Genomic DNA, 11,761 nt, shown 5'->3' with positions numbered 1-11,761 from the left:
GCAGGTACATGGGGGGATAGTAGGTCAGAGAGGTAGGAGGGAGCAAGGCCGTGAATGGCCATGTAGGTGAGGATGAGGATCTTGAATTCGAACAGCGTAGTTTGAATTAAAGAAGATCAGCCATCATCTTATTAAATGGTGGGGCAGGCTCGAGGGGCTAAATAGCCTACTCCTGCTCCTATGTCTTATGGTCTTAAATATGTAGTTTAAGGAACAGAAACTGATCATCACAAAATACCCAGCTCCTTACCAACATGAACCATATTTATTCAGTGTACAGCGTCCCTGATAAACTTGTTCCCTTGATCAGGCCCCATCTGGATCAAGTTCAGTTTTGGGCCCCGCGCTTCAGGAAAGATATATTCATCAGATTTATACCAGGACTTAAAGGGTCAAAGTTATGATGACAAGTTGCATAAATGTGGCTTGTATTCCTTTGAGTTTAGAAGGTTGAGGGGTGATCTAATTGAGATGTTTGGAGTCTTGTAGCTCAGTGGTTATAGCACTCGCTTTGCAAGTGAGAGACCTGAGTTCAATTCCAGGCAGAGGGCGAAACCTTGGGCAAGTTTCCTTAATCCACACAGAGCCTAATAATAATCCCTCCAAAAAAACGAAACAATAATAAATTGGTCATTTTCAATCCACGACTGTTTGTGGGACACTGCTGTGTGCAATTGGCTGCCACGTTCGCCCACAAATATACAGTCAATTCAGTATATTCTGTGAAGCGCTTTGGGATGTCTAGAAGATGTGAAAAGCGCTCTATCAAATGCAAGGATTATAAATGATACAGGATTCCGATTGTGTAGATACAAGGAACCTATTTCCTCTGATGGGGAAAATCCGGAACATGGGGGCAGAATCTTAATATTAGAGCTCGGCCGTTTAGGAGTGAAATCAGGAAGCACTTTTTCACACAAAGGATAGCGGAAATCTGGAACTCTCTACCCCCAAAAGGCTGTGGTTGCTGGTGGCTCGAGGGACTGAATGGCCTACTCCTATGTTCCTATGTAAAAAATAGCATTCTTCTAAACTGAGTTTGTTTCTTTTCTTGAAGCCTTCACAGAAAATATGTTCGCATCATGATCCAAATGTCAATGACTGAAATGGAATATTAATAGGCAACTTAAAATTGTTGCTATAGCTGCAAACAAGCAAAGCCTTACGCTTGAAAACAAAATCTTGCATTTTTAACCTTTTGGTCCCTGTAATAAGATGCAACAAATTGGTGTCCACTTCTTAGTGGCAGTGTTGTTTCCACATGCTGGAAGAACAGTAGGTTGGTGTCAGCAACACTACTTCAGGCTTTGGAACTACATTTATGAAGATAACAGAGTTCCACCACTTGCAAAATTAGTGGACAACAGGGTTGGTATAACATGGGCAAATTGAGTCATGTGTGAGTTACCATCTGTGTTAATAACACTATTAGATTTCGACTGAATGCAATATATAGCCTGAATCTGATTCTGAACTAGGACCATTATCATCAGCCAAGGAAACTGGATCAACACCCCATTACTTGGGCCAATAGAAAATTGCGGCTGCAATTTTTTTCACAGAATCCGCTATAAACAACGCACTCCACTGAAAGTCTGTAAAAAATAAAGTCTCTTCAGCACCAGGGCTTCTTGTTCTCTCACCCTGAGGCCCCGCTCTTGAGATTGTCTGTGTGTCTCTCTCCTCTGTCTGTGTATGTCTGTTTATGAGTGCTTTTGTGTGAGTGCGTCTGTCTCTTTCCTCTGTCTGTATGTCTGTATGTCTCTGTGTCTGTGAGTGTGTGTGTCTCTGTCTGTCTGTGAATGCGTTTCTCTGAGTGTATACGTGACTCTGTCTGTCTGTGAGTGTATGTGTCTCGCTCTCTCTCTGCCTGTGAGTGTATGACAATCTCTTGATGTGAAAAGCTCTACATCAAACTTAAAGATGAATTAGTCAAGGTCTTCAGGAAAGAAAAGGAGACCCATGAGGGTGAGGCAAAGGTAACATAAGTAGCTCAACCAGAAAGTACTGGATACAAAGCACAAGGAAACCTAAAGTTGGAATAACTACTGGTATATTTATTCCCTTTAAAAGTGGGGGGATAAAACCAGTCAATGTATGCAGCTAAAATAAACCATCAACCACAAAGATCAAGGGAATAAGGTACAGACATTCCTTCTGTGGTTCAGTGATATAATCCCATGACCTCAGAAGAAAATGAAAATTCAGCTGAAGTTTATTCGATTTTGAAGGGTCAGGTTTGAGTACCTCTAATAGCTGCAGTTGAATGTTTCCTCAAACCCATTGTGATGTTCATGACCCGTTGACATTGATGAAGACCTTTTTTTAAAAAAAAATCAAAAACACACAAATTCTGGAAGAGATGATTTGTGGGGAAAAAAACCTGTGCTCTTTTCACCGGGTAGAAAAATATCAGCAAAATTTGAAATAAATGCTAAAGATTAAAAGACTTGTTTTGGCATTATCCTTAATATTTATCCACTCTGGCATTTAAAGTACACGCACTAATAAGCTGCATAAAATATTTCTTTTAATACCCTAGGGATTGATTGACCTCAATCAAAAGCCTAGTTTTATGAGTAATTGTTCACTCACACCTGGGCTGTGTAAGACATTCTGATGTGAAATCTTAATGACCAGGACATATTAGTTTTACCAGCCACCGACCACCCCCACACACACATACACACAGATACATACGCACTTGTGCACACACTCATCAGAGCAGTTGGGTAAATACTGTACCTATAATTGGGTTCCTCTTAACTGATTAACATTTGTGCTCAAGATTATAATTTTCATGTCTTAATAACAGGACAGAAATGTTACAACCTTATTTCTTGCATGTAAGACTCAAAACTCAGCAAACTTTAAACCTGAATAGTCTGTATATGAGGGGTTTTATTGAGGGAGGTGCCATTTTTATAGGTCACAAATAACTTTTTGTGTACATTTATCATCACTTTTATCATCACCAGCTCTGGCCTGGCTGCCTTCTGAACCCTCTAATATTTTTTTTAAAAAAAACACCTTTCAGCTCCTGTAGTCTGTGCTAACATTCAAATGCAGTGTTGAGGATGTGCTGCATTCTTAGAGATTCCGTCTTTTGAATCAGATGTTAAACTGCGGTGCCTATTCATGCTAAATATCACGTTGTTCGAAAAGAGAAGGGAGTTTGTCCTGGTGAATAACTCCTCAAATGAAATTTGTTTGTGAACATTACTGTCCAGAAATTTGCTGCTTCATTTGCCTACAAAATACACAGTCAGCCACTACATATTACAGTATATCCTGTGAAGAGCATTGAGACACTCTCCCGATGTGGAAGATGCTATATCATATCTAATCAGTATTATTATCTTACCGAAGCCAGTCTTTAAGGTGTCTGAGACTCGGCATTTTAAACAATAAATGGAAAGTCAAAACTCTAATTTTTATTCTGTCTTAGTAACACAGCACTTGTTGCATCATTCTCGCTGAAAATCAATGTTTCTCATCTGCTGTTAATATGAATGCATTGCAAGGATATCACGCACATCAATATTGATTGTATTACCATTAACTCACAGCTAACGGTACACAGTTGTAATTTTAACTAGTACTTTGAGCGGTTGAAGTTAAATGTTGTAATTTGCTGATGTACAATAATGTTCTAATTTGTAGATTTGCACTCACCCAGCAGTAACATAAGGGGGCACCAAGCAGCTTATCAAGTTATCACTTGTAGGGTCTCACTGTCAATCAAAGAGCAAGTTAAGTCTCAAAGGGATAAGGCGGAGCTGCCCTCTGCCAGTGGACTATAAATGCAACGAACCATCAGCTCAGTTCACAGCCAAGGCTCTGCACGCTTGTGAATGGAATGAAAGAGAACAACACAGAACTTCCAGCTTCTCTGCTACTTAAGACTGCGCACAATGATAGAGGAAACTGCTGTAATGTGAAAGAAATCCATTCACGCTGACCAAGGCTATCTGCAGAGTCAAGAATGAAGCGTTGCCTTCAAGCATTTGCACTATAATTGCACTTCAACTGTCCTTGCAATGAAGTGACTCAGGTAGGAGACTTGACAAGATGCTACTAATTTGAAATCGCAACTCAGGAGTGATGACTTGGTGCCTGTAGCTGTGAGCAGGCTGTTTTTAAGTTAAGCTGCTGTCATTTGTCTGCAAAACTGCATCAGTGTGAACAAATCACTCGTCAAGCTTTGCAAAAGTCATCTTTTGTTTCCCCACAATGAATTCAACCCACTTCTTGTTTGACTTGCAACTGAATGGCTCAGGAGACCTGAACAAGAGCAGTATCCTTAACAGGAGCAATCCTGGATTCTGCGAGCAGGTCCCGATTAAGTCAGAAGTCTTTTTGACTCTGGGCATCATCAGTCTCCTGGAAAACATCTTGGTCATCCTCGCAATACTCAAGAACAAAAATCTCCATTCTCCCATGTACTTTTTCCTCTGCAGTTTAGCAGTGGCTGACATGCTGGTAAGTGTATCCAATGCCTTGGAGACAATTGTGATGGCTTTGTTGAACAACGGCTACTTAGTAGCTAACGATCAATTCATCCAAATAATGGACAATGTTATTGACTCATTGATCTGCATTTCCCTTGTGGCCTCCATTTGCAACCTGTTGGTTATTGCCATTGACCGGTACATCACCATCTTCTACGCTTTGCGCTACCACAGCATCATGACAGTCAAACGGGCTTTACTTTTAATCATAGTCATCTGGATTGCATGCATTTTCTGTGGCATCATCTTCATTATCTACTCGAACAGCAAGACGGTCATAATCTGCCTCATCACTATGTTCTTTACCATGCTTGTCCTTATGACTACCCTGTACGTCCACATGTTCATGCTTGCTCGCCTCCACATCAAAAAGATCGCTGCACTCCCAGTTGATGGCATTGTCCGCCCGAGAACCTGCATGAAAGGGGCCATCACCATCACCATCCTACTTGGGATCTTTATCATCTGTTGGGCTCCCTTTTTTCTTCACCTTATCCTCATCATATCCTGCCCAAAGAACGCATATTGTATTTGCTACACATCGCATTTTAACACTTACTTGATCCTCATCATGTGCAATTCGGTCATCGACCCAATGATTTATGCCTTTCGTAGTCAAGAGATGCGCAAGACTTTCAAGGAGATAGCTTGCTGCTACGGTATGAATCTAAACTCGCGTTGTAAATACTAATCTCATCAGTTATCTGCCATCGCTGTAAAAAGTCAAGGATCCTTCAATCTGATATGATACACTTGAGCCCTGATTTAACTCCTCGCCCTGCAACACTGTCAAATCAAATGTAAAAATCTCTGGACCAAGACTTGAATGAAGGAAACCTGGATCCGAGTCATCAGGAACTCTTATGCTGCAAATCACAATGACAGCTGCTCATCGAGAAATCGGACCAGACCGTTAACTTAACAGTGGAGGACTTTTAGGTACTTTCCGTTCACCGTATAAATGCTGCAGAAACAGAGAGGACAAGTGAATCATCATGTCATTGTGACTTTGGAAAGACGTCGGTCTTTAATCAAGTTGCCCTCTCAGTTTGATCGCGTGCATCACAGCCTTATTGGTGTTCCCTTGGTTTTCCAAGAGCGAAAGCTATCATCTGTTTTCTGCTTTGCAAGACCAAATGAGTTTTTCTAGCAAGCTCGCCTCAAGATCAGTTCTTTATGATCAAGCCTAATTTGTGAGTGAAAAGGTTGGTCTGAACTTTTCTGTAATTCCTGTTCACCTGCCAAACATCATCACCAAAGAAAAGTGAATTTGCATTTTTGGGCTTAATTAATGTCTTATTAATGGCCCAGATATAGATCGACAGCATAATATATTTTTCAAAGAATGATCGATAGGTGTTTACTGCAATCCATATCTCTTGTAAATAATTGTAAATAATTGGCTTTTCTAAGGTAAGATAAGTGAGATTTAGAGAGCAGGTTCACAAAAACTGGTCAAGTCCTGTGATACTTGCCATTCCAAAGATAATCCTTGAAAGTGAAGCAAACTTTTTATTTCATGCTCACTTTGTGCTGTTGCATCAGCACAGTTTATCGAACGTATTCTCTATAGCTTTCACTTGGTATACGTTTATTGTTAACTATTCATAAGATCTGGAGTGCTCGTCGGCTTTTACTGAGCCAGACCGAAACCTTGGCATCTTGTTTGACCCTCAACTGTCCTTTCTATCCCACATCTGTGTCATGACCAGCTCTGCCTTCTCCGACCTCCGCAACATCACCCGACTCCGCTACTGCCTCTCCCCTCAGGCAGCAGAAACCCTCATTCATGCATTTATTACATCTAGGCTTGACTATCCCAACTCCCTGCTTGTCGGCCTTTCCAACTCTTCCCTCCACAAGCTGCGGATCATCCAGAACTCTGCAGCTCATGTCCTCTCCTGCACCAGGCTCCGTCATCCTATCACCCCCACCCTTGCCCGGCTCCACTTGCTCCCCATTGCCATCCAGAGGATACAGTTCAAAATCCTCTTCCTCGCCTTCAAGGCCCTCCATGACCTTGCTCCTTCCTACCTCTGTGACCTTCTAACCCCATATCACTCTGTTCGCTCCCTCCACTCAGCAGGCTCCAGCCTGCTCCACATTCCCAGTCAGCCTGGCCCGCCGCGCCAACGGTGGTTGGGCCGACAGCTTCTCTGCCTCCACCCTTTAGACCTCCATCCCCAGTCCCTCTGTCTTGTTCCCTCCCTCGCCTCCTTCAAAGCACGTCTCAAGACCCTCTTAGACTGCACATCCAGCCACCTTCCTACCCCTGCCCTTCAACACCCCGCCACCCCCACCCAACCCCCTGCTTGGGGCCAAATCCCTGACTGTCCAGCTCCTTGGAACATCCTCCCGATGTGAAAGGCGCTTTGCAAATGTAAGTTGTTGCTGTTATTTTGCTATTCTATGTCCAAAAAGAAAACGTTCCTAATACTTTGTTTAAGTCCGTCTTCAAGAAAAAAAATCTATCCGGTTTGAATAGATTTATGTTGAAAAAGTTAAAGTCTTTCTAAGAAAAAATTGTCATAGCTTTAAGTAAGAATGCTTGATAATTTTTTGCCTTCAAATAAGTTACGGCCTTCACCACACATGTTTGTAGTGCCTTCCACGTCGGGAAGGCCATGAAATTGGCATTCAAGAAAAGCATTTTGCACCTTATACAATAGCAGTGATTCTGTTCTAACTTCATGAAGATCGTACAATAAAATGTTGAATACAAATAAAGATAAAGCCTTTTTATGAACAAGTTCTCTTTGCCCACCCCTCCAAATTGTCTTCCTTCTGTCTCTTAAGGCAATGACTGCTCACTGAATGGTCAGGAATACCAGCAGATCTGCAGTATCTCACATGGTGATTCCTTACCCATCAATCTAGACAGTAGATGTCAGTCACAGGCTATTTGACCACACAGTGGTTTCCCAGCAGAATTCAATCCAGTTCTCACTTGGAAATCTGATTGTTATCAGCAGCGGTCTTTTTTCCCCACCATCAGCCAAGTGTTTGACGCACCCAGAAACCCATCACCAGACTCAAACCAGACTGAGTTCCACATATGTATGCCATTTCCCTGCATCTGGAATGTGCACTCTCTCTCTTGAGGGATGCACCCTGCTTCCCTAATTCTAGAGAGCACCTGGGTGCAGATTGGCAACAGCAAAGACTTGCATAACCAGAATGTTGGGGGGGTAGGGAAGGGAAAATGATCTCAGGTTCCTGAACAGCCTGCTGGAAGGTGTCCGTGGGTGACCCTGAAGTGAGGAAAAGATCCCATCTGTTTGTTAATGCCACCTTGGTCAAATAACCTGTCAACACTCTAATAATGGTCAGTTGAGTTAGATAGCAGAAGGTGTTTGTGGAACCCTATGCTAAAAGAAAACAAAAAAGTGATACTTTCAGGGCAGGAGAAGGAAAGATAATTACATCAAGTACCACATTTTTCACACACACACACACAAACAGACATACTCTGTGATATGCTTTTTGTTTCATGCTTAGAAACTTGTGATTGTTCAATTAAAGTTTTATTACTTTACTGCACTTGGCTATTGCATTGGCTGTTCAATCGGTTGAAGGAAAGAAGAGAGAGCTTGTATTTATAAAGAGGGCCTTATCATGTTAAACATCTCAAAGTGCTTCACAATGATTACCGTCAAGCGTAGTAACTGCTTTTTTATGCAATAAAACTGTAGATTAAAGTGTTCCATTGTGTAGTGGCAGATTAATTAAAAACAAATGAGTATATTGCCTGGATAGACATCGTAATTGTTAATAAACTGCAAAGTGTGCCTATTATGCTGCCTGATAAATGTACTGATATTGTGGCTGATTGAAAAACCTGTGATATGCAAATTCATATCCATTTAGAAAGGAGCTGTGAATCTGTGTGGATCTCAGAATCCTGCACGGCGTATAATTATCAGTGCACTGTCTGTCTATTCATCCTGCATTTCTGAACTGTAATAAAATACTTCAATGCCTATAATTTACACAATCACGTTGTCAATAGTGTTTCAGTATTGGAGTGTAAAAAGACCATGGTCATAAAAGGAGTTGCCGATAGGGTCTCAACTCTGATGGGATCGAGAGTTAGAGTTGAGTTCTCAGGGGCTGGAGTGATGGAGTTCCAGGTATTGGCAGGAGTTCATTTTTAGGCACAGTGCAATGATTGTTAATGTCCAAGAGCCACTCCCTCGATAAGCATGATTCATCTCGTGTTCCTCTCTCACACAGAGCTTGCTGAGAGCGAGGATACACAAGGTTATTAACACAAGTTTCAGGCCGTCAGCGCGTGCTACGTTAATAATGATATAAAGCTCCCTCTGTTTCACTGCAATATTTTGGTCACACACGAGGCTGCCTTTGACACTCGTGAAAATAACTACTTCTTGCCCCATGGCAATCCGTCTCATATTCTGCCACATCCTGCCTGCACTCGATGCTGCCCGAACTCTATTGTGGAATCACAGAGAAATAACCTAAGAAAATCAACATCATCTATTAATGAATACACATTGCCAACCCTAAGAGATCAAATATTCACAGAGCATTCCTCCCACTGTTAATAATAATAATAATAATTCTTGCATTTGATATAGTGCCTTATCACGTTGTTGAGACGTCTCAAGGCGCTTCACAGAATATACTGTAAAGTGGCAAGTTCTCATTTTGTTCAGAGATGTGCAATTTTTAACAATGCGCTTGCTTTGATTGCGTACAGACAAGCTGTTTAAGAGCTGATTCCCATTTTTCTGAGCCGTTTTAAAAGAGAGAAACCAAACGTCAACCCTGAACATTCGCAGTTAACACAATATTAATTTGGTGAAGTGCGGCAATCACAAAAACAGCAAGTTTCTCAATGAAAAAGTATCACGGTAGGTATCCCATGGAAAACTCTTATAAAGAGATACAGCCTCTGAGCGTTCATTCTGAGCATCTGTGCCAGTTCATTAACGTAATTGCCCTGTATATAAATATGATGCAGAAATAATGCGAATCAAACTGCTAATGATCTGAATTGGCAATGTCATTGCATTATCCGTAATAATTCAAGAGCGCTGAATGAACATGAACATGACACAAAATGTCAATTCACTCGCTCCCTGAAAGGGCTGAGGATTGTGATGTACAGTATGATGGAAATTCGTGAGGGTCGCTCAGGAACTAATCATGGGGGCTCTCGTGAAATTTCCTGATTTCTCATGCAGAATCAGGGAATCTGTGATGCACTTCAAAGCGATAAGAGTTATTATTATATGCAGCTTGAAAAAATGGAAGTTCTCTTCCATGGAATAGCGAAAGCAGAATTATATGACCAACTCACTCACCTCTACTATCGTCAAGTGTTTCACTAAATTCACCAGCAACATAACGTATGGAGTCCTGTCATGTATCGGTTAGAGCACTCGCCTCGCACGTGAGAGGATCTTCGTTCGATTCCCAGGCAGGGTGAAACCTTGGGCAACTTTCCTTACTCCACACGCCTCTGTTTACCTTACGGTAAGTAGGAACCTTGTTGTTAGTCAATTGGTGGATAGCTTTCTGGGATTAATCCCCTCAAGAAAGAAATAATAATTTGGTCAATCAACCCACAGCTGGTTGCCCACAAAATATACAGTCAATTCACTTTACAGTGTATTCTGTGAACCGCTTTGATAGGTCTCAACGACATGACAAGGCATTATATCAAATACAAGGATTATTATTGTTAATATTGAACATATCGACCAAACAGGTACTTTCTTTGCACAGAGAAATTATGGTGCAGAATTTACTACAATATGTCTAAGCTGTCAAAGGCTTGCTTCACTTAGGAGCAAGAGTTTGTTTCAATTCAATGTCTACAGGCACACCTAAAAGGTTAAAATCACAGCGGTCATCATGGATTTTGCTGATGGCTTTAACTTCTGAACAAAAAGGAAGCATCGAAAAGGCTGAATTAGAAATTAAGGTTGTTTGATACAGCACAAAAGAGAACATTACAGTACTTGCATACATTGTGTGCCTGATAATGGATTTTGTATAGAATTACAAGCATACAAGGTTACAGCACAGAAACAAGCCATTCGGCCCAATAGATCACTCCAGTGTGTGTGTTTGTCTACATGAGGCTTCACCTCTCCTTATCCATTCAATTCCCTCACATGATAATATATAGTACAATACCAACTGTTAATCGTGAAATTCACAGCCAGTACTGAGCAGCTAAGTCAGGAGGAACTAATAGGTAATCGGGGCTTGCAAACTGAAACAGAAATGTTTCTGCATTAACATTCCAGGGCAGTGTTGGGAAGGTGCCACATTATCGGAAGTGCCGTCCTTTGGATGAGATGTTTAAACCAAAGTCTCATCTGCCTGGTGAAGCGGATATTAAAATTCCATGTCACACATCCCTCTCTCTGTCTCTCTTTCTCTCTCTCACACACAAACCCACCCACACATGAAGGCACAACACAGCTTGCTTCTAGCTTTCGAGCATGGAATAGAGAACAGGAACAAATGTACATGAAGCTCTTCACGTTTTAGTCAGAACATAAACACTGCTTTGACCATCATCTGCTCCTCAAAGGCTTCTAATATTGAAAACAAATTGAATTGCAATTGCAGCAAATGCAGGGCTTTTAACTCTGGTTTTCACTGCTTATTATCAAAAAGAATTTAAAATAGAACACTTAGGCCTTTATGTAAAAGTGAGCTATCTAAACTTCTGAGAAGCAATAGCTACTAAGATTAATATGCCATAGTTGGAATTAGTATCCTTATAGTACTTAGGATCATTAACAAGCTCTACAATGTGAACTCCCTCCCCTCTCTTTTCAGCCAAACCACACCGCTGTTAAGCACTCCAGGAGGCTATTTCTGAGAAGGGCACTATATACATGCAGGTTGTTGTTGTTGAACAAATGATTACCGATCAAAATAGCCTTGTGTAACCATTTGAATTCTGAGACGCTGAAATGATTTGTTCAGTGCACACTCAAAACTACAAACAGGATATCTCTGTTAATAAGCACTCGCCTTCTGTAACAACGCAAGGCTTTTTCTTGGGACCCACATAGAAATTGCCCCTGCTGATGCTCGTTGCCTCAGCTTGCATATAAAGCATGGCCTCTAGGTAAAGTAACCTAGATGTATCGATTTGTCATCCTTAACTAATGCTTGTTTAAGAGGTAACAGGTTGTAGTGTTGTCATCTGGTTAATTCTGAGTCAGAAGGTTGTGCATTGAAACCCCACATTGAGCTTTTGAACT

The 11,761-nt window shown here is 41.3% G+C and overlaps 1 protein-coding gene across 1 annotated transcript; it reads left to right on the top strand.

The window, feature by feature from the left end:
• The first annotated feature begins 4,233 nt into the window (after positions 1–4,233).
• Positions 4,234–10,324, top strand: LOC103172895 (melanocortin receptor 3). The gene is made up of 3 exons (XM_042341947.1): positions 4,234–5,191; positions 7,308–7,364; positions 10,263–10,324. Exons 1-3 carry the CDS (start codon positions 4,234–4,236, stop codon positions 10,322–10,324), a joined length of 1,077 nt encoding a protein of 358 aa, XP_042197881.1.
• The last annotated feature ends 1,437 nt before the right edge of the window (positions 10,325–11,761 follow it).

The sequence above is a fragment of the Callorhinchus milii genome, unplaced genomic scaffold (genome assembly GCF_018977255.1).
Source record: "Callorhinchus milii isolate IMCB2004 unplaced genomic scaffold, IMCB_Cmil_1.0 Scaffold18, whole genome shotgun sequence".
Taxonomy (NCBI): Eukaryota; Metazoa; Chordata; class Chondrichthyes; order Chimaeriformes; family Callorhinchidae; genus Callorhinchus; species Callorhinchus milii.
This window is presented reverse-complemented; position numbering and strand designations above follow the sequence as displayed.